Source organism: Panthera onca, chromosome D3, assembly GCF_046562875.1.
Source record: "Panthera onca isolate mPanOnc1 chromosome D3, mPanOnc1 haplotype 2, whole genome shotgun sequence".
Lineage (NCBI taxonomy): Eukaryota > Metazoa > Chordata > Mammalia > Carnivora > Felidae > Panthera > Panthera onca.
Window position 1 is genome coordinate 18,663,442 of NC_138350.1, and position 24,568 is coordinate 18,688,009.

Here is a 24,568-nt window from a genome sequence, read left to right on the forward strand (position 1 = left end):
ATTTGGTAGTCGCTATCCCCTCTGGGTCACCCTGTATGGAACCAGGAAGTTCACCTCTGTTCCTAAAGACCACTGTTTCTGCTCAAGGACCTCGTTCCTCCGTGTTGTTGCTTCTGCCCACTGCTGGCTCCTGGGCCCCTCTTGTTCCTCCCTGATACCCTCCGGGGACCCCTGGTCCTTCTCACTCAGTTTTTCTCCCTTTCCAGGTGGCAAGGACTGCATACTGGGGGGCTGGTGTGGCAGGACTATTTTCTACTCTGGGTCACACCCAGGGGGATACAGCATCAATGGGGTCCTTTTAGGGTTAGTTGGGTGGATGGCGGTCATACCATTACTGTCCCTTCTCTTAATTACTAAGCCGGTTAACTCAGACATAACCAGACAGAGAATTCACATCAAAAATGTTGGATGATAAACGATAAGTTCTTTATTGAGCACAAATAGAAACCGGGAGGGTGTGTGACCTTCCTGGTCTGAGCTGATCCAGGAGTTGGCTCTCAGGGGTACATGGTGAGCTGGGGAAGGCGTATCTAGGTGAGGAATGCCTCCATCCCTGACAGTCTCGGGGACCTAAGAACACTCTGCAGGGACCACATTCTTCTCCACGGTGCTCCCCTCGTGTGTGACCTGGCAGGTGAATCTGCTGCGAGATTTCCACTGGTCCGGTGACAGGCTCAGGTAGCTGCTGGCCGCATACTTGTTGTTGCTCTGTTTGGAGGGCTTGGTGGTTTCCACGCCCTGGGTGACGGGGGTGCCATCTGCCTTCCAGGCTACCGTCAAGCCGCTGGGGTAGAAGTCACTGATGAGGCACACCAGGGTGGCCTTGTTGGCGCTGAGCTCCTCAGAGGAGGGCGGGAAGAGCGTGACTGAGGGGGCCGACTTAGGCTGACCTGTGGGGTGAGGAGGAGTGTAAGTCAGAGATCAGGTGTCCATGGCTGAAGCTCGTACCTCAGTCCTGATATGAGGAACAGCTCTGTCATATCCATGGCTTGGGGCTCATGTGGCCCCAGCTGGCTGAGTTCAGGTCAGCCATGGGTAGGGTCACTCACCTTCTGTTGAAATGAATCTGACTGCCAGAATCTGACCCAATGTCTGGGTCCCTCATGGACTCAGACACTCTCCAGGTCACATATCCTCCCATCCACAGAGTCCTCCACTGGAGCTTGGTAGCACTGGTTGTCAGACCAGCGTTCCATTGTAAATCTGTGTGTCCTAGATGTTTGTGCCACTGCCATTATCCCCCAGGTTGCTTACCTGGTTCCCCAATAGCCAGTCTTCCTGGTTGCAGGGCTGTGTTCCCATTTGAAAAGTAGGTTTCCTGCCCCCAGAGCCCCTCACACCATCATTGCAGCCTTGCCCACCTCCCAACAGGGACCCCCCGCTGGCGATTCTGAGTGGGTAAGAAGTAGGAGTTCTTAAAGCTGGATTCCAGGGAGTCTTGTAGACGGAGAGTTTTCAGGTGAGGTGAGTTTTCAGTTTTGAGGTCAGGCCATGTCTGTTCTGAAGGGTCTCCCTATTCTGTGAGGTTTTCTGGTGGGTCTGTCTAAACACTTACTGTTTCTGGAAGCCTGGCAGTCACTGCCCCTGTCACCTCTCCCTATCAGGGGACTCTGACCCCATGTATCTGCTCACAGAGCTCTCTTGCTGTGGCATGCTGTGAAGGGATGTACCCCTGCTGGCTGAGTGTCCTGACGGGACACTTTCCTGAGACTTGTCCTGATCTTGGTGTCCTTACTGTTCCTCTAGAGGTGGAAGGTCCCTGAACCCTGGGGCCATTCTCTTCTGACGACCTCCCTCCCCCAGACCCCCTTGTCCCATTTCCACCTCCATGTCTCCAAGTCCCCAGACCAATGCTCTGCTCGCTGTGCTTCAGGCAGCCCTCCAGCTGGGACGAGCTGAAGACAGAATGCTATGCCTGAGCCGTCCCCAGAATCCTTCCCACACCCCACAGCCCTGCTTGCAGCCTGAGTGCCCCGCTTCCTTGCCTTCACCCCTCTCTTCTCCTCAGACTCTTAGAACCCAGCTTTAATGATGAGCTATGTCTATTTTGAAGGGTCTCCCTGTTCTGTGAAGTTTACTGGGGGTCTGTCTGTCTTCAGATTGCTGAGTGCCTGGCAAGTCCTGTCCCTGTCACCTGTCCGTATCTCGAGATCCTGACTCCACATATCTATCTGCTCAGGAGGCTTTCCTGTGGTGGTGAAGGTATTTACATTTGTTGCCTGAGTCTCCTGACATCTGTCCTATTGCTAGTGTCCTGAGTGTCCCTGTCGAGGTAGAAGGTCCCAGCACCCAGGGCCCCTTTCTGCTCTGATGTCATCCCTTCCTCCTTGGCCCCCTTGTCCCCCTTCCTCTTCTATGTCCAAGTTTTCAGACCAAGGCTCTCCTCACTGTGCCTCAGGCACTCCTCTGCCTGGGACCTCCCGAGGATGGAACCAGTGCCTGAGCCGTCCCCAGAAACTTCCCATACCCCACGGTCCCTATGGCAGCATGAACACCCATTCACTTGCCCTTTACTCCTCATTCTCCTCAGGCTCTTTGAGCCCAGAAACTCTGAGTGGGGAGCCCACCATCCCTGAGTCCAGAGGAGAAGGTTCCCATGGGGAGAAAGCTGGAGCCATAGTGAGGCATGAGTTCAGGTCTAGATCAGGAATGGTTAATGGGGATGGTCCCCTATAGCCCTGACCACACATCGACAAGATGGGACCAGTGGAGGCGATGAGGGGTAGACAAAAGAGGCAAAACTTACAGACCCCACAGACCTTCAGCCTAAGCCCAGGTCACAATAGAAAGCAGAGAAAAATAGCCTGAAATTATACACTGCATCCAAAAGAGGAGGGAGAAGGGGAGACTCACCGAGGACGGTCAGATGGGTCCCTCCGCCGAAAATAGGACACTGTGATACAGCCTTGAACATAAACCCTCTGTCAGCCCCTCCACCGCTGACCCAGGCCCACCTGCAGCTGCACGGGAGACCCAAAGCCCTGCCTCCTTGTCACGGGTGTTGGTCAGGCAGATGGGTGGGTGATGGGGGTGCCCCCTGGGGACCTGGAATTTCAGTTCCATGGAGGGTTCAGATTCTCTCCATCCTCAGTTATGGGGAGGGGTTGGAGAGACCCCTCTAGATATGGTATTGGAATTCCCAGCTAATGCCGTCCTTAGGAAGGTGCTGTGTTCTCTCAGTCTGTGTCAGGATGTCATTGTGGAAGGGGTGAGCAGGCTACTTCAGCACAGAGGTGATGGAGCTGGGAGTGCTTTGCAGAGTTGGGACTCGTGGGGATGGTCCTGGATATGCCATCACATCCTCAGCACAGGAAACCATGGAGGATTGGAGTCAGGAATGGGAAGTGTTGGGAGGAGACTCATGTTTCCCTCAGCACTTAGATCCTTCTGTAGGGTCCTGAGCTCCCGAATTCCTGCCTTTGGTTTGTTCTTCCGATGGTACAGTGGATGGTTACTGCTTAGTCCCTGTCCTGAGTGCCATGAGGGCAGCTGTCACGCTGTAGGGGTTTGTGGGCTGAATGTAAGCTGGATAGACGTGGTGGCCCCTGGTGTGTGGGCTACAGTCACTACGTCCTACAACTTTGCCCTGAGCTGAAGTGTTGAGGTGTGTGTCTGACCCTTGAACTGACTGAGAATCACAAATGCCCCACATACAGGAGCATCACTAGTACTGGCTGGTCCCCATGAAGCAAGACACATACTGTACCTCTGCCTTACACCTTCACGTTCTGAGGAGGGACACTGACAACCAGTGCCTCACCTGAATCATGGCCTGGGACGTCACCTGCAGAGCTCACACAGGTCTGGCATCCTTCTTTCTGTGACAAATTGGCATACTGAGCCAGAACTCTGGCCGTCTTCCTTGATCTGCTCTTGATTAGTGTGTAAACACCTTGCCAACAGCTCATGAGGTTGCTTGTCTTGCTCCAGCCTAGATAAGAATCCCCGGGGCCTTCTATTGCTACTGGCTGACTCTGGTAGGGACGACAGAGATGGAGCTGTCTTTGTTCATGTCCCATTCTGGCTCCCTGTGCAGCACCTTCTACCCCAGCTCCTCCTGATCTTTCCTGTGTGTGTGGTTGTGTGTGTGTTATGATCAGTTCCCACACTGAGTTTATGGGGTTTCTCCCTTGCCTCTGTCTCTTCAGTTTGTGTAGTTCATAATAAACATTTAAAACAACGAATGGAAGAGTTTGTCTAGGGGTGGCAGTGGTTCTGGGTAGGTTAAATGGGGGAGGATGTCATTCTCCCCAGCAGGACCATTGGAATGAGGGAAGCCTGAGTGGCCCCCCTTTGTTCCTTGGGGTCTTAGCTTTCCCAACTGTGGAATGGGTTCATGTAGATGCTGATCCCAAAGTTTCTGTCATCTCATAGGTAGATTTGGGGACTGTTCACTGCTTAAAAACTCCTGGGGGCCCCTGTCCTCTGACCCACTCTTGCCCCAGAGCACGCTGTCCTTGGAGGCTCTGTTCCTGGGCATTCCTGCCCCCCAACAAGTCTGGTGAAGGCAGCTCCCGGACCCTGATGAGCTGAAGGCTCAGACAGGGTATCTGTCCAACCTAGGACTGGAGAACTGGCAGAGTGAGTGTGGCCTGCACCTCTGAGAGGCTGACATGAGTGCCTCAGGCCCTGTAGTGAGTGTGTCCATGACACAAAGCTACAGGTGCACTCTGTACACAGCCATGGTGTTGCAGGCTGGAGGAATCCTCAGGGCCTGGTGTCCGGGGTTGCTGAAAACTCTGGGAAGCTTGGCCTTGCCATGGGCCTCTGGCTGGTCTGACCTCCCTTAACTCTACTCCTGAATTTGAAATGACTCTGTCTTTTGGACAATCAGTGGCAGCCCTTTGTGTGGCTGAGATGGTGCCCTTTCCTATTCACCCTGTTGTTCCGTGACCCCCACACAGGTTATGAAGTCTGATATCATCTGCTCCATCCATAACCCAAACATAACTAATGTGTCTGGTGTCCAGACTTTCATGACTGAGGTCTCAGGCAGTGCGAGGGTGACGCTAAGCCTCACTGACCACACACAAATCTGAACAGACCCATTGTCCCCAGGACCCTCCTTGTTTCTGCCTGATCCCCACTGGGACTCCAGTCTGTCTCACTGGGCCCATCTCCATTCCCATGGGGACAAGGACTGCAACCGTTGAGTTGGGACCATTTGTTCTTCAGGCCATGGCTGACAAGCACACAGGGAAAGTGGGTAAATAGGTTCTCACTTGACAAGTCTATCCCTAATTACTGAGGCTTACCCAGAGTTACGCGGAACAGTGAATGCACACCAGATATGTCAGTGATATGTGCTAAGGTCTTTATTGAGCACAAGTAGAAATAGGGAGGGCGTGTGACCTGCCTGGTCTGAGCTGATCCAGGGGTTGGTTCTCACGGCTACACAGTGGGCTGGGGAAGGGGTGTCTGGTGAGGAAGGCCCCCATCCCGGAAGCCTTGGGAACCTAAGAGCACTCTGCAGGGACCACACTCTTCTCCACGCTGGTCCCCTCGTGCGTGACCTGGCAGGTGAATCTGCTGCGAGATTTCCACTGGTTCGGTGACAGGCTCAGGTAGCTGCTGGCCGTGTACTTGTTGTTGCTCTGTTTGGAGGGCTTGGTGGTCTCCACGCCCTGGGTGACGGGGGTGCCGTCTGCCTTCCAGGCCACCGTCAAGCCGCTGGGGTAGAAGTCACTGATGAGGCACACCAGGGTGGCCTTGTTGGCACTGAGCTCCTCATTGGAGGGTGGAAAGAGGGTAACTGAGGGCGCGGACTTGGGCTGACCTGTGGGGCAAGGGAGAGGTAACAAGTCAGAGTTCACATGCTTATTCAGTCAGCTCCTATCTCTGTCCTGAAGTGGGATACAGCTCTGTCATATCTAAAGCTTGGTCCTCAGTTGCCCCTTGCTCCCTGTGGTCTGGTCAGCGGTGGGTAAGGTCACTCACCTTCTGTTGGAGAGAAACTGAGTGTCCATCTGTTGGGAGATCTGAGCCCAACTGTGGCTTTCGTCCCTCTTCAGGTTCAACTGTACTCATCACTTTCCTAATTGCCTCTAGGCTCCCGTGTTACTGACTTTTATCTTGCTTGACACCTAATCTTTCCCTGTGGAACCTGTCTGTCCTGTGGCATGTCCTGCCAGGTCCATCTCCAAGGGGTGCTCATGCAGGTATCTGTCTGTCCTGGTGTTAAGCTCTCATCCCCTTCCGGGAGGGGGTTTCTTGGCCACATTCCCACTGATCCCTCATTGCAGCCCCTGCCCACCTCCTGACAAAGACCCTCTAAGGTTGCCTGAGGGGGAGAGAGTGTCTGCCCTTGGGCCGGAATCTAGCCTAGCAGGTGGAGGCTTTCTGGAAGAGGTGAATCTGCTGTTCTGAGGCTGGAGCTGGGGCTTCTCTGAGGGGTCACTTTGCATGTGAAGTTATCTTGGGGCGTCTGCTGTGCTAGCATCACAGTGTGCCTGTCACTGGCAGCCATCCTTGTCTCCTGTCCCTGAGGAGTCACCAGCCCCAGTATCTGCTCAGGGGTCTCTCCTCCAACGTTAATATGGGTGGGACAAGCTTTGGGGCCTGAGTGTCCTGAGCCCTGTCCCGCGTGAGGAGGTCCTGTGTGTCCTGGAGAAGGATGAGGGACCCAGCACTCTGAGGCCACCTTGTCCTAGGAAATCCTCCTTCTGTTCTCGTTTCCCTTGCCTTGGGTTCCCTTTTATTCCACGGCCAACCAAGAGTTCCTCCCAAAACCTCTCAGTAGCTCCCACCTAGAACCCGGAGAGCATAGAACCCAAGTGTGATTGATACACACTTGGACAGATGAGCTATGCAAGCATCCTTTACTGGTCCTATGGCCCTTGTGCCCCAGCCCAGGTTCCCCAGTCCTGTGTTCCTTCAGTCCCTCATTTCCCCACATCTGGGGGATGACAGACCCCAAGGAAGCTGATTGTGTCAGAGTCCAGAGGAGAAGCCCCCTGAGAGTGCTCTGGGTCACAGTGAGGGGGAACAGGAAGGGGCCCTTGGGACTGACCTGAGCTTCCCCGGCCAGGAGTCTGACAAGAGAGAACAAGCTAAAGTGGTGAGGGACAGCCCCAAACTGTGAAGGTCCCAGACCTTAGAGAGTTTCAGACCCCAAGCACAGTCATCACAGAAAGAAGAGAAAAATTCCCCCAATTTTCACTCTGGTTGCCAAAGAGAGAGAAAGGGGGAGACTCACCGAGGACGGTCACCTTGGTCCCTCCGCCGAAAACATAACACAGTGATACAGCTTTGAACACAAACCCTCTGTCAGCCCTGACACCCTTCCCCCTTCCCCAGGCCCACCTGCAGCTGCTTGGGAGGCTCAGAGTCCAGCCTCCTCTTTGTGGGGGTTGGGCTGGCCCATGGGAGCTTGAGACGGGGCACCCCCTCCCCAATGCACCTTCCCTTCCTCATGGGGTGAGCTTCCCCCCCAGCCCCCACCATGGAGGGGTAGGAGGGAATGCCTGAGTGACATATCATAACTCAGGTAGCTCCTGGCAGGAGCTCTGTGTATGGCTCAGCTTGCTTGGGGAATGCTACCTGGGAGATCGGACAGCACAGTTTCCAACACAGACATCATGGGGCCTGTGCCTTCTGCAGAGCTGAGGCCCATGGAGGGTTCTGGATGCCACCACATGTCCTAGACACATGCCCAACATGGCCACATGTGCAATGGCAGGCGTGTGTGTGTGTGTCCTGGTGTGTGCACGCAAGTGTATTGTGTGTGTGTGCATGTCTATTCTGTCTGTGTGACTAGGGGCCTAGACCTGCCCTTCTGAGCTAGCTCTGCTAGCTAGCAGTGGAGTCTTCCTGGTTCTCAAGGCCCATTCCCAACTTCCCAGAAAATGACTGTGCGCACAGATGGATCCATGACACAATGCAGAATGGGATCTTGACACGGATTCATGGCCCCAATGAATACGCATGGACATTTTAACTTTAGTGGTATTTTGTGCATAACTCCAAGGTGTCTCTGTCTCCCAGGGGCCTTGAATACAACTGGGTCCTCCGTGACACATGTGGAAGGAGAGGCCCCCAGTGGGAGTGTGGTAGATACTGACCAGGGTCTAGAGACTGAGTTTCCTGTAATAAGTGCAGCAGGGCAGGTCTGGGGAAGGGAACAGTGCAGTGTTCCCAGGGATCCAGGGACACGGGGCCCCTGTGGAAGGAAGGATTCTCTAGGATGTGATGATGGGAAGTTTCCAAATGTGTAGGAAACCACAAAAGGCATGGCCTTGCGTGGGGGCCTTCAAGGAAGGGAGACATCCCAGTGAGTTGGGCTGGTCCCAGTGAATAAGGTCCCAGGACCGGAGTGGAGACTGGAAACGAACCAAGAGGCCATGGGAATCAAGGGCTATGATCCTGAAAATGGTTGGGGTGGAAATGGCCTACGGAAGTCTATCAAGATCCACAGGTGTGGACCTTGGTACTCTGGGTCTTGCTGCTTCCGTTGCGAGTACAGAATATTGTGTGTGCAAATTTGGGTGAGTGGGAATCTGTTCCACAAAGAAATATGGGGCTGCTCTGGTGGCTCTTCCCCATAAAGCCAGTGAACCTGTGTTCACTCCAAGGATGGTTGAGTTCAGGGCACAAAATGTTAAACACAAATGACCAGATAGTGCGATTTCTGATTGAATAAAGGACATTTTATTGAGCATTGATTGAATGAAGGGAGAAGGGCTGGAATCATCCTGGTGCAAGGGGAATCCTTCCTGTAGGTCCAATGGCTGCACACACCCTTGGGTTGGTGAGGGTCTTGGGGACCTAAGAGCACTCTGCAGGGACCACATTCTTCTCCATAGTGCTCCCCTGGTACGTGACCTGGCAGGTGAAGCTGCTGAGAGATTTCCACTTGTCAGGTGACAGGCTTATGTAGCTGCTGGCCCTTACCTGTTGTTGCCCTGTTTGGAGGGCTTGGTGGTTTCCATGCCCTGGTAACAGGGGTGCCGTCTGCCTTCTAGGCCACCGTCAAGCTGCTGGGGTAGAAGTTATTCATTAGGTGGTCTTGTTGTCGCTGAGCTCCTCAAGGGAGGGTGGGATGAGGGTAACTGAGGGTGAGGACTTGGGCTGACCTGTGGGGTAGGGGAGGGACAGGAGGTCAGAAGCTCAGCTTCCACGTTTGGGGTCACTTCACTTGACATCGGCCTTCATGTGGGTACAGGTACCTGAACATTCAGTCAGGCACCCAGTTCTCACTCTGCGTCCATGTGAATCCATGTCGGGGTGGGTGGGTGGGTTAAGGTGTTATTCAATCATCTCCCCACCTTTGCTGGGGACCTTTGAGGTGGATTCCTATCACCACCCATCCTGAGACTCTTCTGAGATCTTTCCTTCCACGCAGACAGCTAACTCTCACTGTCCTGCTCCTGCCTCTCCTCTGACTTTTGACAGTGTCTGTCTCAGCTCTACTTTCGTCCTCTGTGACCGTGCTATTACGTGAGCTCTCTGACCTCCTATTGGCTCATCCTGTGGACCATTCTATCTTGAGTCTTGTGTGAGGTCTTTGCCCTAAGGGTCTGTTTTTACCCAGATGTGTCTCTCCTGGGCTGTCCCTGATGGGGTAGGATCCTTGCTGATCATACAGAGTGTGTCTGCGTGGCCTTGCATCACTCTCAATCCATAGCCTTTCTGCAGCCCCAGTCCCCGTGTCCTGCAAATCGGTCATTTCACTAGAGCTTTCATGCCATAGGTTCTCCTGTGTTTGTTGCAGATGTGTGTCCTGCAGGGACTCAAGAGTCCACTCGTGTCTCACATCTTCTCATTCCATGACCCTTTCTCCGGCATTTACTCCTACAAGCTCCATCCTGCCTGTGGCAAGTTTGTCTGAGTCCCCAGGCCAACTCTATATGGCCACTCCATAAGGCCTGGGGGGAGCTCCACCTGCACCACTGCTGACTCCGGACCCTGATCCCCAGGCTCTGCCCTGAACCTTGTCGTTTGTGTCCTCAGCCTTGGCTCTGAGGCTGCCTGACCCAGTAAATACTCCACATTGTCACCCCCTCAATGCTCCCTGTTCTCTCTTCCCTTTTTTATGGGTACCCTTAGTGAGTCCCAGAGACAAACGTTGTCCAGGGCCTTACAACAGTAGACAGAAAAGAGCACATGTGGGACCCAGGATGACCCGGCGGACACACAGATGAGTTTTTAGCTCATCCCGACCATCCTCTGCCTCTCAGTTGGTAGGGGAGGGGCTGTGTTGACCAGAGAAGCAAGCAGGACAGTGTAGAGGGAGGGAAGGAGATCAGGGTCCCAGGGACTGGGGTCCCAGACGAAAGAGTGACCAAGTTGAGAAAAGACACAGAAAGAAAAAAAATAGCAGAAAATTTCCCAAAAATGTGGGAAAGCACGGAAAGAGGGAGAAGATGAGACTCACCTAGGATGGTCACCCGGGTCCCTTTGCCAAAAAGAAAGCACTGTGATACATGCTAATACAAAAACCAATGCCTGGGAGTCCGTGCCCCACCCTCTAGACCCCCCACTTGCAGCTGTGAGGGAGGAGGTTGGGGCACTGCTCCATGCTGGTGTCTTTTCAGTGGGGGGCCACAGGTCTTCCTCTTCTAGTGGATAACAGGGTCAATGTCCCTATGTGTGCAGCCACAGGATCCTGGAATCAAGTCTTCCAAAGAAGTAGGTGTCTGAATGCTGTTCCAACCTATGACTCCTAGGAATTGGAATGAGTTTGTGGAGGGCCTCTCTGTCACTGCAAGGATCTATGGATCTGAAGAGGATATCGCTTCTCTATATGTTGAAACATCCTAATTTTTTGGTGAGACAATCAGGTGAGGGAGGGAGTTTAACCTTCATCCCAAACTTTTCTCTGCAGGTGATAGCAGGTTGGCCTGTGTGCATGGGCCACTGGAAACTTCCTATGCCCCCAACCATGATTCCATAGAGCTCAGCTTTATTTTGCGAGGGGATGTCCTAGTTTGGGACTGTCCCAAGTGAAGTCTGTCCTGTTCTTGTGGGACATGCCGGCCTATGTCCTGGTGACTTGGGGAACAGCCCTAGCCAAACCCCTATCTAGTGCCATGTTGGGGAAGGTTGGCTGTGTGACTGTTGCTCTGCTTGTTTCAAGGAGTCTTAAATTCCATCTGCCACAAAAAGGAACTAGCATCAGTGACCACTTTCAGGCCTGGAGTGGGTAGGCACTAGTGAAGTAGAATATGTTGTCCATCAGATAGCAGGAGCTATAGAGATAACCTGGGGTCCTGTGAGTGTACCCAGGAGCCACCTGAAGAGGCTCCGACTAGACTAATGTCCATAGATGCAGCTACATTTCCATATGTATAGTGGACAACCCAATGCATTCCACCAGCCTTTCTGGTCAATCCCAGTATGTACCAGGTCACCAAATAGAAATGAGTCAGCAGGGGAGGGTGGAGGGAGCAGGTCATCATCCTGTGAAGTAGGGAAGAGCAGGGAACAGGGCACATTTCTTCTTTTCCCTGCACATGAAAGGTACTCCCCACCTAGGTATGTGGCAGCCCTCCCAGGAGAAGGAGGACAGAAATGAAATATTGCCATGATGCACCCTTTCCATCTGATGGACAGAGCCATTGAACATCAAAGCAGCTAATCCTACCTAAAAAGGTCCACTCGATGTGGGTCCTTTGATGCAAAGTAGCCAACTGTCCAGGGAGGTGATTCTGACGTTGTACAAACTGGACCTCCTGAAGGATCTGATGCCAGAAGCCCTTTGCAGGATGAGGAAGCAGAGAGGATGGCTCAGATACAACTCTGGGAGGTTGTGGCTGCATCCCCACCATGGGACAGTCCCAGGACCAGCAGCTCACCCCCGAAGCCCCTTCCTTGCAAGGAAAAGTAGAGTGATTTGGGAGATTCTTACAGATCCAAGACACGTGAAGACACATACCGCAATCACACTGTCAAATGTTATTCAATACTCAGAAAGAGAAAAGGAAGTCCCCCCAAATAATGATAGCATCAACAATATAATTCCATGCATTCACTTGTGACAAGTTTGAGATCTTTGATGATAAGTATTTTGGTGGTTAAGGATTTATTCTCAGTGTCTACATCGGTTTGATCATGCTACTTTAGTTTCTGTTTAGGCCTTTATCTTCTGGTACACAGATGAAATCATTATTGAGAAAAAGATATGATATCTGGAATTTGTTTCCAAATATTGCAATAACAGAACAATTATCTTGTTATTGTGTCAGCATCATCAAGGTATTGATAGATTGGGACCTAGTTGATGGGAACATGCAGGTATTCTTCTTCCTCTATCTCCCTTTTTTGGTGTTTTCATTTATCTTTAATGCACACTTCACAAGAAAATTACAAGAAGAGATGATAGTGTGGGGCAGTACCAGATGTGGGGTGATTTTGGCATTCTACAGCAGGGTCATGGATATGAGTTAGACTAGGTGGCCTTCTCCCTCATTTGGGGCTCAGCATTCAGATCCATGAAATGTGGCCAGCAGTTGCTGTGGGATACTAGGACCCCCTAACATCCTTCTCCCTCTTAGGCTTCCCTAGGGCAGGGGTGGCTGGAATAAAACTCTAAGGGGTCCCTGTGCTCTCAGAACTCCTGGGCTTTGTAGGCTCTGTCCCTGGGCTGACCTGGCTCCCTTGCAGGTCTGGTGAAGGCAGCTCCTTGTCTGTGATGAGCTGGAGACATAAACAGAGGGCTGCTTGTGCCCGCATCTCTACGAGACTGACCTCTACTGCTTCAGTGACCTCAGAATGAGTATGTCTCTGATAGGAGTCCACAGGTGCATTCAGTATTCAACCACAGTGAGTGATGGAGGCTTGTGTATTGGCGGTTCAGTGGGCCCTGAGTACCTGGGGAAGGGGATCCTTACTTTGCTGTAGCCTTCAGGCCATACAACTCTGCCTGGGCTGGTCTGCACCAGCTGAACTATACTCCTGAATTCAAATTGGCTCCCTCTCTTTGGGATAATCATTGGCTGCCCATTATGTGCCCAAGAAGGTGTCCTTTGTCATTTACTCAGTTCTCCATGTCTCTACCACATACAGGGTCATATCATCGCGTTCAGCTATAACCTAACCATAAAGTAACTCTCTCCTTGGTCTCAGTTCTGATGATGAGACTTCAGGATTGAGGTCCCAGCTCCTCTGTTTGGGTCCCTTTGAGCCTGACCTTGACCTAGGCCCAAAACCACATAGACTGGTTGTCCTTGTGCCTCATCCTGACCTCCAGTTCCCAGCACTAGTGTGGGTGAACACTGTTGTCTTGAAGAGTGTTCCAGGGCTTCCTGAGTTGGTTGGGAGAGTCAAGTAGGTTCGGGAAGGGATAGGCTACAAGATGTGAAACTGTTTCCCAGTAGGCCTTGTTAGCATCTTTACTCACCTAACATGAATTATGAGTTTGAGAAATGTACTTCTAAGATGCTTTCCATGGCTTCCTGCTAACGGGCCAACCATGGACCCCCTCGTTTGTTAGTCATTCTCCCCTCTGGGTCACTTGTATGGAACTGGGAGTTCACTTCTGTTCCTAAAGACCATTGTTTCTGTTCAAGGACCTCGTTCCTCCTTACTGTTGCTTTGCCCACTGCTGGCTCCTGGGACTCTCCTTGTTTCTCCCTGATACCCTGCAGGCCCTCCCTGGTCCTTCTCACTCAGTTTCTCCCTTTCCAGGTGGCAAGGACTGCATCCCGGGCGCTGGTACTACAGGATTATTTCCTACTCTGGGTCGCACCAAGGGGGATACAGCATCAATGGGGTCCTTTTAGGGTTAGTTGGGTGGATGGCGGTTAGATAGAATCTCATACCATTACTGTCCCTTCTCTTAATTACTAAGCCGGTTAACTCAGACATAACCAGACAGAGAATTCACATCAAAAATGTTGAATGATAAATGATAAGTTCTTTATTGAGCACAAATAGAAACCGGGAGGGTGTGTGACCTTCCTGGTCTGAGCTGATCCAGGAGTTGGCTCTCAGGGGTACATGATGAACTGGGGAAGGTGTATCTGGGTGAGGAAGGCCTCCATCCCTGTCAGTCTCAGGGACCTAAGAACACTCTGCAGGGACCACACTCTTCTCCACACTGGTCCCCTCGTGTGTGACCTGGCAGGTGAATCTGCTGCGAGATTTCCACTGGTTCGGTGACAGGCTCAGGTAGCTGCTGGCCGCGTACTTGTTGTTGCTCTGTTTGGAGGGCTTGGTGGTCTCCACGCCCTGGGTGACGGGGGTGCCGTCTGCCTTCCAGGCCACCGTCAAGCCGCTGGGGTAGAAGTCACTGATGAGGCACACCAGGGTGGCCTTGTTGGCGCTGAGCTCCTCATTGGAGGGTGGGAAGAGTGTGACCGAGGGGGCCGACTTGGGCTGACCTGTGGGGTGGGGAGGGGCATAAGTCACAGATCAGGTGTCCATGGCTGAAGTTCCTACCTCAGTCCTGATGTGGGGAACAGCTCTGTCATGTCCATGGCTTGGGTCTCAAGGGCTCCAGCTGGCTGAGTTCAGGTCAGCCATGGGTAGGGTCACTCACCTTCTGTTGGAATGAATCTGACTGCCACCTTCAGTAGTGTGTGGGTCCCTCCATGGCCTCAGACTCTCTCCCGGTCACATGTCCTCCTAATCCACACAGTCCTCCCCCTGGGACTTGGTGGCACTGGCTCTGAGACCTGCTTTCCCTTGTGATTCTGTCTGTCATGGACGTTGGCATCACTGCCATATCCGCCAGGTCCCTTACCTGGTTACCCTGTGTCTAGTCTGTCCTTGTTGCAGGGCTGTGTTCCCATTTGAAAAGTAGGTTTCCTGCCCCCAGAGCCCCTCACACCATCATTGCAGCCTTGCCCACCTCCCAACAGGACCCCCACCCCTGACCCCGGGGATGCTGAGTGGGTAAGAAGTGGGAGTTCCTGGAGCTGGATTACAGGGAGTCTTGTAAGATGGAGAGTTTTCAGGTGAGGTGAATTTTCAGTTTTGAGGTTAGGCCATGTCTTTTCTGAAGGGTCTCCCTGTTCTGTGAAGTTTATTTGGGTGTCTGTCTGTTTACCATTTCTGGAAGGCTGGCAGTCAACGTCCCTGTCACCTGTCCCTATCAGCGGACTCTGATCCATGTATCTGCTCATGGACCACACCTCCCTTAGAGGACACTCTCCTGAGACCTGTTCTGGTCTTGGTGTCCTTACTGTTCCTCTAGAGGTGGGAAGTCCCAGTACCCTTGGGCCCTTCTCTTCTGACAACCTGCCTCCTCTTTCACCCCCTTGTCCCACTTCCACCTCCATGTCCCCAAGTCCCGAGACCAATGCTCTGCTCTCTGTGCTTCAGGCAGCCCTCCAGCTGGGACGAGCCAAAGACAGAATACTATGCCTGAATGTCCCCAGTATCCTTCTCACACCCCGTGGCCCTGCTAGCAGCCCAAGCTCCCACTTCTTTGCCTTCACCCCTCAATTTTGTTTGGACTCGCGGAACCCAATTTTAAGGATGGGCTATGTCTGTTCTGAAGGGTCTCCCTGTTCTGTGAAGTTTACTGGGGGTCTGTCCATCGTTAGATTTCTGAGGTCTTGGCAAGACCTGTCACCTTTTCCTACCTGGAGACCCTGGCCCAACGTATCTATCTGCTCAGGAGGCTTTCCTGCGGTGGTGAAGGCATTTACTTTGCTGCCTGAGTGTCCTGAGACTGTCCTGTTGCTGGCTTCCTGAGTGTCCCTATGGAGGTGGAAGGCCCAGAACCCACGGCCCCCTTCTCCTGTGATGTCCTTCCTTTCTTCCTGACCCCCTTGTCCCACTTCCTTCTCCATGTCTCCAAGTACCGAGACCAAGGCTGTCCTCAGTGTTCATCAGGCAGTTCTCTGCCTTGGATCCCCCAAGGATGGAAACCGGTGCCCGAGCCATCCGCAGAATCCTTCCCACACCTCACGGTCCCTCTGGCAGCAGGAACCCCTACTCATTTGCCCTTCACCCTCAATTCTCCTCGGACTCTTGGAGCCCAGAGACATTGAGTGGTGAGCTGACCATCCCTGAGTCCAGAGGAGAAGATTTCCTTGGGGAGAGAGCTGGAGTCACAGTGAGGCCTGAGTTCAGGTCTAGATTAGGAAGGGCTCACGGGGACGTCCCCTGTAGCCCTGAGCACTTCTGACAATATGGGGCCAGTGGAGGAGATAAGGGGCAGATAAAAGAGGCAAAACTTACAGACCCCACAGACCTTCAGCCTGAGCCCAGGTCACAATAGAAAGCAGAAGAAAATCACCTGAAATTGTATACTGGAGCCAAAAGAGGAGGAAAGGGGAGACTCACCGAGGACGGTCAGATGGGTCCCTCCGCCGAACAAAGTACACTGTGACACAGCCTGGAACACAAACCTTCTGTCAGCCCCTCCACCCCTGACTCAGGCCCACCTGCAGCTGCTCGGGAGGCCCAAAGCCCAGCCTTCTTGTCACGGGTGCTGGTCAGGCAGATGGGTGGGTGATGGGGGTGACGCCTGGGGACCTGGAATCAGTTCCATGGAGGGTTCAGAATCCATCTATCCTCAGTCATGGGGAGGGGATGGAGAGATGCTCTTTAGGTATGGCATCAGAATTCAGCTAACACCATGCTTAGGAAGGTGCTGTGTGCTCTCCTCAGTCTGTGTCAGGATGTCATTGTAGAAGGGGTGAGCAGGGGTGTTTCAGCACAGAGGTGATGGAGCTGGGAGCCCTTTGCAGAGTTGGGACTCATGGGGAGGCTCCTGGATATGCCACTCCATCATCTGCAGGGGAAGCAGTGGAGGTTTGGGGTCAGGAATGGAAAGTGTTGGGAGGAGAATCATGTTTCCCCCAGCACTTAGATCTCTCTCTTAGCCCCGATGTCCCGAATCGCTGCCTTTGGCTGGTTCTTTAGGAAGGTAGCATGGTCACTGTTTAGTGCCTATCCTGAGCTGTGAGGGCAACTGTCATGGTATAGGGAGATGTGGGCTGAATATAAGCTGGATAGACGTGTTGGGCCCCTGGTGTGTGTGGATGCAGTCACTACATCCTACAATTTTGCCCTGAGTGGAAGTGTCGGAGTCTGTGCCTAGCCTTGAACTGACTGAGAATCACACATGGCCCACATGCAGGAGCATCACTAGCACAGGGTTCCCCCACCAAGCTGGAAACCATACTGTACCTCTGCACTGGACCTTCACATTGAGGAAGCTCTCTGACACCTATGGCCTTCTCCTGCATCCTTGCCTTGGGATGTCACCTGCAGAGCTCACAATAGGGGACACACAGGTCTGGCATCCTTCTTTCTTTGTCACATTGGCACACTGAGCTAGAACTCTGACTGGCTTCCTCGATCTGCTCTCGATGAGTGCGTAAACACCCTTCCAGCTTCCCATGAGGTTTCTTGTCTCACTCCAGCACAAATAGAATCCCTGGAGCCTTCTATTGCTGGTGGCTGGCTCTGGTAGGGATGACAGAGATGGAATTGTCTCTGTTCATGTCATATCCTGGCTCCCTGTGCAGCCCCTTCTACCCCAGCTCCTCCTGATCTTTCCATAGAGATGCCCACCATGGCAGTGTTGTAAATGGACCAGTGTCTCTGTGATCATCATGAGTGTGCATGTATGTTTCTGTTTGTTGGGACCTGTGTGTGTGCTTGTGTGTGTGTTATGATCAGATACTACACTGAACTCCTAAGTAGATGAGTCAGTTGAGAAACCTGTCAACAGCGCATTTCCAGAATCTGAGTCTTGATTTGTAACAGACACCCTAGGCAGGTTAATGAAAGACAAATGATGGGCTCATGGGTTGGCCTGGCCTCGGAGGGGTCCCAGAAAGCAAAGCTGGAGTCTGTTTCCCAGAGAACTTGGATGTAGTGTGAACCAAGAGACACTGGTGGGGTGAGATGCCAGCAGTGGGAGTGTGGGTGTGAGTGACCAGTGCCCAGGCAGGGGCTCCTATAGTGAGTGTGACAGGGAGTCTGTGGGAGGAGGACAGTCAGTGTTCCTGGGGAGGTAGGAGCAGGTGTTCTCATGAGAGAGGGAGGAGGCTCTAGGTTGTGACAGTGGGGAATGTCTACATGGGGTAGGAAACCAGGGAAAAGCTGGCAGTGAGTGGGGGTCTATAGGAAGAGGAGAGTGGGAATATTCAGAGGAGGGCTTCTTGTAGATGGTGAGGTGCCAGGTCCAGGGAGAAACTGAGGAATTATCCAAGAAATCCAGGGGATCTGGTATCAGTGAGGGAAGCTATGACTGGCAGTGGGCATGGTTAACACAAGAAGGAAAGCTAGAGACATTGTGGAGGATGGTCTCTTTAATTTCTGCTGTTTTGATCTCCTGTTCAGGAGTATTGTGTGACAATTCTGGCTGAGAGCAAAATAACCCCTCATGAAACATGAGGACGCCTTCACTGGGCTCTTTTCCCAAGGCCAAAAGAATCCTGTTTTCCCCCAAAGATGGTTGAGTTCTGGACTGAAATGTTAACCCAAATTACCAGACAGCCTGAATTCTGATTGAATAAAGAACATTTTATTGAGCATGATTGGGTGCTGGGAGGAGGGCTGGGATGATCCTGGTGCAAGGGGAATCCTTCCTGGAGGTCCTGTGGCTCTAAGCCCTTTGAGTGGGTAGGGGATGTCTTGACCTAAGAGCACTCCTCAGGGACCACATTCTTCTCCATGGTGCTCCCCTCGTGCGTGAACTGGCAGGTGAATCTGCTGTGAGATTTTTACTTGTCGGGCAACAACCTCAGGTAGCTGCTGGCTGCATACTTGTTGTTCTGTTTGGGGGGGTTGTTGGTCTCCACGCCCTGTGTGACGGGGGTGCCGTCTGCCTTCCAGGCCACCGTCAAGCAGCTGGGGTAGAAGTCACTGATGAGGCACGCCAGGGTGGCCTTGTTATTGCTGAGCTCCTCAGGGGAGGGTGGAAAGAGGGTAACTGAGGGCGAGGACTTGGGCTGACCTGTGGGGTGGGGGAGGGACAGGAGGTCAGAAGCTCAGCTTCCACGTTTGGGGTCACTTCACTTGATATCGGCCTTCATGTGGGTACAGGTACCTGAACATTCAGTCAGGCCTCCATTTCCCCTTCTGTGTCCATGTGAATCCATGTTGTGGGGTGGTGGGGTGGGTTAAGGTGTTATTCAATCATCTCCCCACCTTTGCTGGGAACCTTTGAGGTGGATTCCTATCACCACCCATCCCGAGACTCTTCTGAGATCTTTCCTTCCACGCAGACAGCTAACTCTCACTGTTCTGCTCCTGCCTCCTCTGACTTTTGACAGTGTCTGTCTCAGCTCTACTTTTGTCCTCTGTGGCCAGTGCTATTACGTGAGCTCTCTGACCTCCTATTGGCTCATCCTGTGGACCATTCTATCTTGAGTCTTGTGTGAGGTCTTTGCCTTAAGAGGTCTTTTTTTACTCAGATGTGTCTCTCCTGGGCTGTCCCTGATGGGGCAGGATCCTTGCTGATCATACAGAGTGTGTCTGCGTGGCCTTGCATCACTCTCAATCCATAGCCTTTCTGCAGCCCCAGTCCCCGTGTCCTGCAAATCGGTCATTTCACTAGAGCTTTCATGCCATAGGTTCTCCTGTGTTTGTTGCAGATGTGTGTCCTGCAGGGACTCAAGAGTCCACTCATGTCTCACATCTTCTCATTCCATGACTCTTTCTCCGGCATCTACTCCTACAAGCTCCATCCTGCCTCTGGCAAGTTTGTCTGAGTCCCCGTGCCAGCTCGGGAGTGTATACGGCACCCCATGAGGCCATGGGGAGCTCTACTTGCACCATTGCTTATTCTGGACCCTGAGTCCCTGAGCTCTGGGCCTTCTCCTGAGCCTTGTGTGTGTCCTCAGCCTTGGCCCATAGCATGCCGCGTCCCTTTAATATCTCTACATGGTTACTCCCCTCAATGCTCCCCCTTCTCTCTTCCCTTTTATGTGAGGACCCTTAGTGACTCCCAGAGACAAAGGTTGTCCAACAGGAGGCCTTACAAAGGTGGACAGAAAAGAGCACATACAGGACCCAGGATGACCCGGTGGACACATAGTTGAGTTTGTAGGTCATCCTGACCATCACTTGCCTCTCACGTAGCAGTGGAGGGGCTGTGATGACCAAAGAAACAAGCAGGACAGTGTGTAGTGGGAGGGAAGATCAGGGTCCCAGGGACTGGTGTCCAAAATTAGGGAATTATCAAATTGAGAAAAAACACATAAAAAAAAATAGACAATTACTCCCAACATCTGGGAGAACATGGAAGGAGGGAGAAGATGAGACTCATCTAGGATGGTCACCCGGGTCCCTTCGCTGAAAACAAAACATGGCGATACAGGCTAATACAAAAACCACTGCCTGGGAATCCCTGCCCCACCCCTTAGAACCCCACCTGCAGTTGTGATGGAAGAAGTGGGGGGCACTGCTCCATACTAGTGTCTGCTCAGTGGGGGCCAAAGCTCTTCCACCCCTAGCAGATAACAGGATCAATGTCCCCATTTTGCAGCCACAGGATCCTTGGAATCCTTTCTTCCAAAGGAAGTTGGAGTCTGATCTGCTGTTTCTACCTCTATATCCTGGGAATTGGAATGAGTTTGTGGAGGGCTTCTGTGTCACCCTGGGTAACAATCTGTGGAACTGAAGAGGAAATCCCTTCTCTGTATGTTCAAACAATCCTAATTCTTTGGTGAGACCAGGAGGTGATGGTAGAGAGTATACCCTTTCTCCCAAACCTTCCTCTGCAGGGAACATCAGGTGGGCCTGTGTGTATGGTCCACTGGAAACTTCCTATGCCCCCAATCATCATTTCAGAGTCCTCAGCCTTATATTCCCAGGGGACGTCCTAGTTTGGGACTGTGCCATGTGAAGTCTGTCCTGGTCCTGTGGGACATTCCAAGCTTTGTCCAGAAGACCTTGGAAACAGCCCCAGCCAAACTATTCCCATGTTGGGGAGGGGCCTCTTTGTGACTGTTGCTCTGCTTTATTCAGGGGGCTTAAACGCTCCCTGCCATGAAATGGAACTGGTATCAGTGACCACTTTCAGGCCTGGGGTGGGTAGGCACAAGTGAAGTAGAATATGTTGTCCATCAGATAGCAGGAGCTATAGAGATCATCTGGGGTCACGTGAGTGTACCCAGGAGCCACCTGAAGGGCTCTGACTGGACTAATGTCCATAGATACGACCTCATTACCATATGTATAGTGGACAACCCCATGCATTCCACGAGCCTATCTCCTCAATCCCAGCATGTACCAGGTCACCAAATAGAAATGAGTCAGCAGGGGAGGGTGAGGGAGCAGGTCATCATCCTGTGAAGTAGGGAAGAGCAGGGAACAGTGCACATTTCTTTTTTTCCCTGCACATGAAATGTACTCCCCACCTGGGTACGTGGCAGCCCTCCTAGGAGAAGGAAAACAAATGAAATATTGCCGTGATGCACGCTGTCCATCGGATGGACGGAGTCTTTGAACATCAAAGCAGCTAATCCTACCTAAAAAGGTTCACTTGATGTGGGTCCTTTGATGCAAAGTAGCCAACTGTTCAGGGAGGTGATTCTGACATTGTACAAACTGGACCTCCTGAAGGATCTGATGCCAGAAGCCCTTTGCAGGATGAGAAAACAGAGAGGATGGCTCAGATACAACTCTGGGAGGTTGTGGCTGCATCCCCACCATGGGAGAGTCCCAGCACCAGCCGCTCAGCCCCTTAGTCCCTTCCTTGCAAGGAAAAGTAGAGTGATGGGGGATTCTTACAGACCCAACAGTCCTGAAGACACCCGACCCCCACAATCACAGTGTCAAATGATTTTCAATACTCAGAAAGAGAAAAGGAAATACCCCCAAAGAGCAATAACATCAACAATATAATTCCATGCATTCACTTGTGACAAGTTTGAGGTCTTCACTGATAAGTATTTTCATTGTTAAGGATTTACAGTTTCTACATCGGTTTGATCATGCTACTTTAGTTTCTGTTTAGGCCTTTATCTTTTCTGGTACACAGATGAAATCATTATTGAGAAAAAGATATGATATCTGGAATTTGTTTGCAAATACTGCATAAGAGAGCAATTATTTTGTTGTTGTGTCAGCATCATCAGGGAATTGATAGATTGGGACCTGGTTGATGGGAACATGGAGGTACTCTTATTCCTCTGTCTCCCTATTTTGGTGTTTTCATTTTTCCTTAATGCACACTTAGAAGAAACTTACAAGAAGAGATGATTAGTGTGGGGCAGTATCAGAGGTGGGGTGATTTTTGCATTCTACAGCAGGGTTGTGAGTTAGACTTGGGTGGCCTTCTCCCACATGTGGTCCAAGCACTCAGATCCATGACATGGGGCCAGCAGGTGCTGTGGCATACTAGGACCCCCTAATCTCCCTTCTCCCTCTTCGGCTTCCCTAGGGCAGGAGTGGCTGGGATAAAACTCTAAGGGTTCCCTGTGCTCTCAGAATTCCTGGGCTTTGTAGGCTCTTCTCTGGTCTGATCTGGCTTCCTTGCAGGTCAGGTGAAAGCAACTCCTTGTCTCTGATGAGCTGGAGACATAGACAGGGGGCTTGTTGTGCCGGCATCTCTGTGAGAACGACCTCGCCTGCTTCACTGACCTGGGAGTGAGTGTGTCTCTGATACCAGGCTACAGATGCACTCAGGATTGAGCCACAGTGAGTGAAGGAGGCTCAGGCATAGGAGGCTCAGTGGACCCTGAATACCTGGGGAAGGGGATCCTGACTTTGCCATAGCCCTCAGGCCACACTCACTCTGCCTGACTTGGTCTGCACCAGCTGAACTATACTCCTGAATACGAATTGGCTCCCCTCTTTGGGATAATCGTGGCTGCCCATTATGTGCCCAGGATGGCCTCCTTTGTCATTTACTCAGTTCTCCATGTCCCCACCACTTGCAGGCTGATATCATCAACTTCATTTATAACCTAACCATAGAGTAACTCTCCTTGATCTCAGTTTAGATGATGAGACTCTTCATGACTGAGGTCACAGCCCCCTGTTAGGGTCTCTTTGAGCCTGACCTTGACTGAGGCCCAACAGAACATAGACTGTTGTCCTTGTGCCTCAGCCTGACCTCAAGTAGCAACACAACTGTCTTGAAGAGTGTTCCAGAGCTTCCTCAGTTGGTTAGGAGAATCAACTAGGTTCAGGAAGGGTTAGGCTACAAGATATGAAACTGTTTCTCTGTAGGACTTGTTAGTGTCTTTACTCACCTAACAGGTATTGTGAAAGTTTGAGAAATGTACTTCTAAGATGCATTGTTCAGAGCTTTCCATGGCTCCCTACTAAGGTGCCAACCATGGACCCCTCACTTGGTAGTCACTCTCCCCTCTGGGTCACCCTGTATGGAACCAGGAAGTTCACCTCTGTTCCTAAAGACCAGTTTCTGCTCAAGGACCTCGTTCCTCCTTATTGTTGCTTCTGCCCACTGCTGGCTCCTGGGACTCTCCTTGCTCCTCCCTGACACCCTATGGGGACCCCTGGTCCTTCTCACTCAGTTTTTCTCCCTTTCCAGGTGGCAAAGACTGCATCCTGGGGGCTGGTATGGCAGGACTATTTTCTACTCTGGGTCACACCCAGGGGGATACAGAGTCAATGGAGTCCTTTTAGGGTTAGTTGGGTGGATGGCGGTTAGATAGAATCACGTGTCATAACTGTCCCTTCTCTTAATTACTAAGCCATTAACTCAGACATAACCAGACAGAGAATTCACATAAAAAATGTTGAATGATAAACAATAAGTTCTTTATTGAGCACAAATAGAAACCGGGAGGGTGTGTGACCTTCCTGGTCTGAGCTGATCCAGGAGTTGGCTCTCAGGGGTACATGATGAACTGGGGAAGGTGTATCTGGGTGAGGAAGGCCTCCATCCCTGTCAGTCTCAGGGACCTAAGAACACTCTGCAGGGACCACACTCTTCTCCACGGTGCTCCCCTCATGCGTGACCTGGCAGGTGAATCTGCTGCGAGATTTCCACTCGTCCGGTGACAGGCTCAGGTAGCTGCTGGCCGCGTACTTGTTGTTGCTCTGTTTGGAGGGCTTGGTGGTTTCCACGCCCTTGGTGACGGGGGTGCCATCTGCCTTCCAGGCCACCGTCAAGCCTCTGGGGTAGAAGTCATTGATGAGGCACACCAGGGTGGCCTTGTTGGCGCTGAGCTCCTCATTGGAGGGTGGGAAGAGTGTGACCGAGGGGGCTGACTTGGGCTGACCTGTGGGGTGGGGGAGGGAAAAGAGGTCAGAGGCTCAGCATCCACCATGGGGTCACTTGACCTTAGTCTTCATGTGGGAATAGGTTCTTGAACATCCAATCAGGCCCCTAGTGCACAGTCTGTGTCCACGGGTTCATGTCAAGGGTGGGGGTGGGTTAAGGTGTTCCTCAAAAATCTCCCCACCTGTGCTGGGAGTCTTTGAGTTGAATTTCTGTCACCACCCATCCTGAGACTCTCCTGGCACCTGTCCTCCCACAGAGACATTGAACTCTCACTGTCCTGCCCCTGCCTCCTGTGACATGCTGACAGTGACTGTCTGGGCTCTATGTTTGTCCCTCTATGGTCAGGATTATGATGTGAGCTCTCTGACCTCCATTGAATCATCCTGTATACCATTCTGATCTGACACTTCTGTGCTGGGGAAGTGAGAGTCTTTGTCCTAAGAGATCTGTTTTTACCCAGATATGTCT

General features: G+C 52.1%; 2 protein-coding genes and 2 gene segments (V, D, J or C); all 4 read right to left on the reverse strand.

The window, feature by feature from the left end:
- Positions 1-404: 404 nt before the first annotated feature.
- Positions 405-2,955, reverse strand: IGLL5 (immunoglobulin lambda like polypeptide 5). Its single transcript, XM_078435331.2, has 2 exons — positions 2,854-2,955; positions 405-890 (listed from the first exon to the last, which is right to left on the reverse strand). Exons 1-2 carry the CDS (start codon positions 2,912-2,914, stop codon positions 571-573), a joined length of 381 nt encoding a protein of 126 aa, XP_078291457.1. The 5' UTR covers positions 2,915-2,955; the 3' UTR covers positions 405-570.
- A 2,338-nt stretch (positions 2,956-5,293) lies between these two features.
- The window catches only part of LOC144613894 (immunoglobulin lambda-1 light chain-like), a 429,142-nt gene continuing 409,867 nt past the window's right edge, over positions 5,294-24,568 (reverse strand). Inside the window, 2 exon segments of the V gene segment in view lie at positions 5,294-5,776; positions 7,196-7,232. Coding sequence covers positions 5,457-5,776; positions 7,196-7,232 — 357 coding nt within the window.
- Positions 13,833-24,568, reverse strand: part of LOC132675490 (immunoglobulin lambda-1 light chain-like) — a 500,428-nt gene continuing 489,692 nt past the window's right edge. For both annotated transcript variants that reach the window (XM_081790729.1, XM_078435658.2), the window contains exons 3-4: positions 16,231-16,265; positions 13,833-14,318 (exon numbers count right to left, since the gene is read on the reverse strand). In XM_081790729.1, the coding sequence (XP_081646855.1) occupies positions 13,999-14,318; positions 16,231-16,265 (355 nt within the window). In that variant the 3' untranslated portion in view covers positions 13,833-13,998. The remainder of the gene's footprint in view (positions 14,319-16,230; positions 16,266-24,568) is intronic.
- Positions 23,613-24,568, reverse strand: part of LOC132675035 (Ig lambda-1 chain V regions MOPC 104E/RPC20/J558/S104-like) — a 333,884-nt gene continuing 332,928 nt past the window's right edge. The window contains 1 exon segment of the V gene segment in view: positions 23,613-24,098. Coding sequence covers positions 23,779-24,098 — 320 coding nt within the window.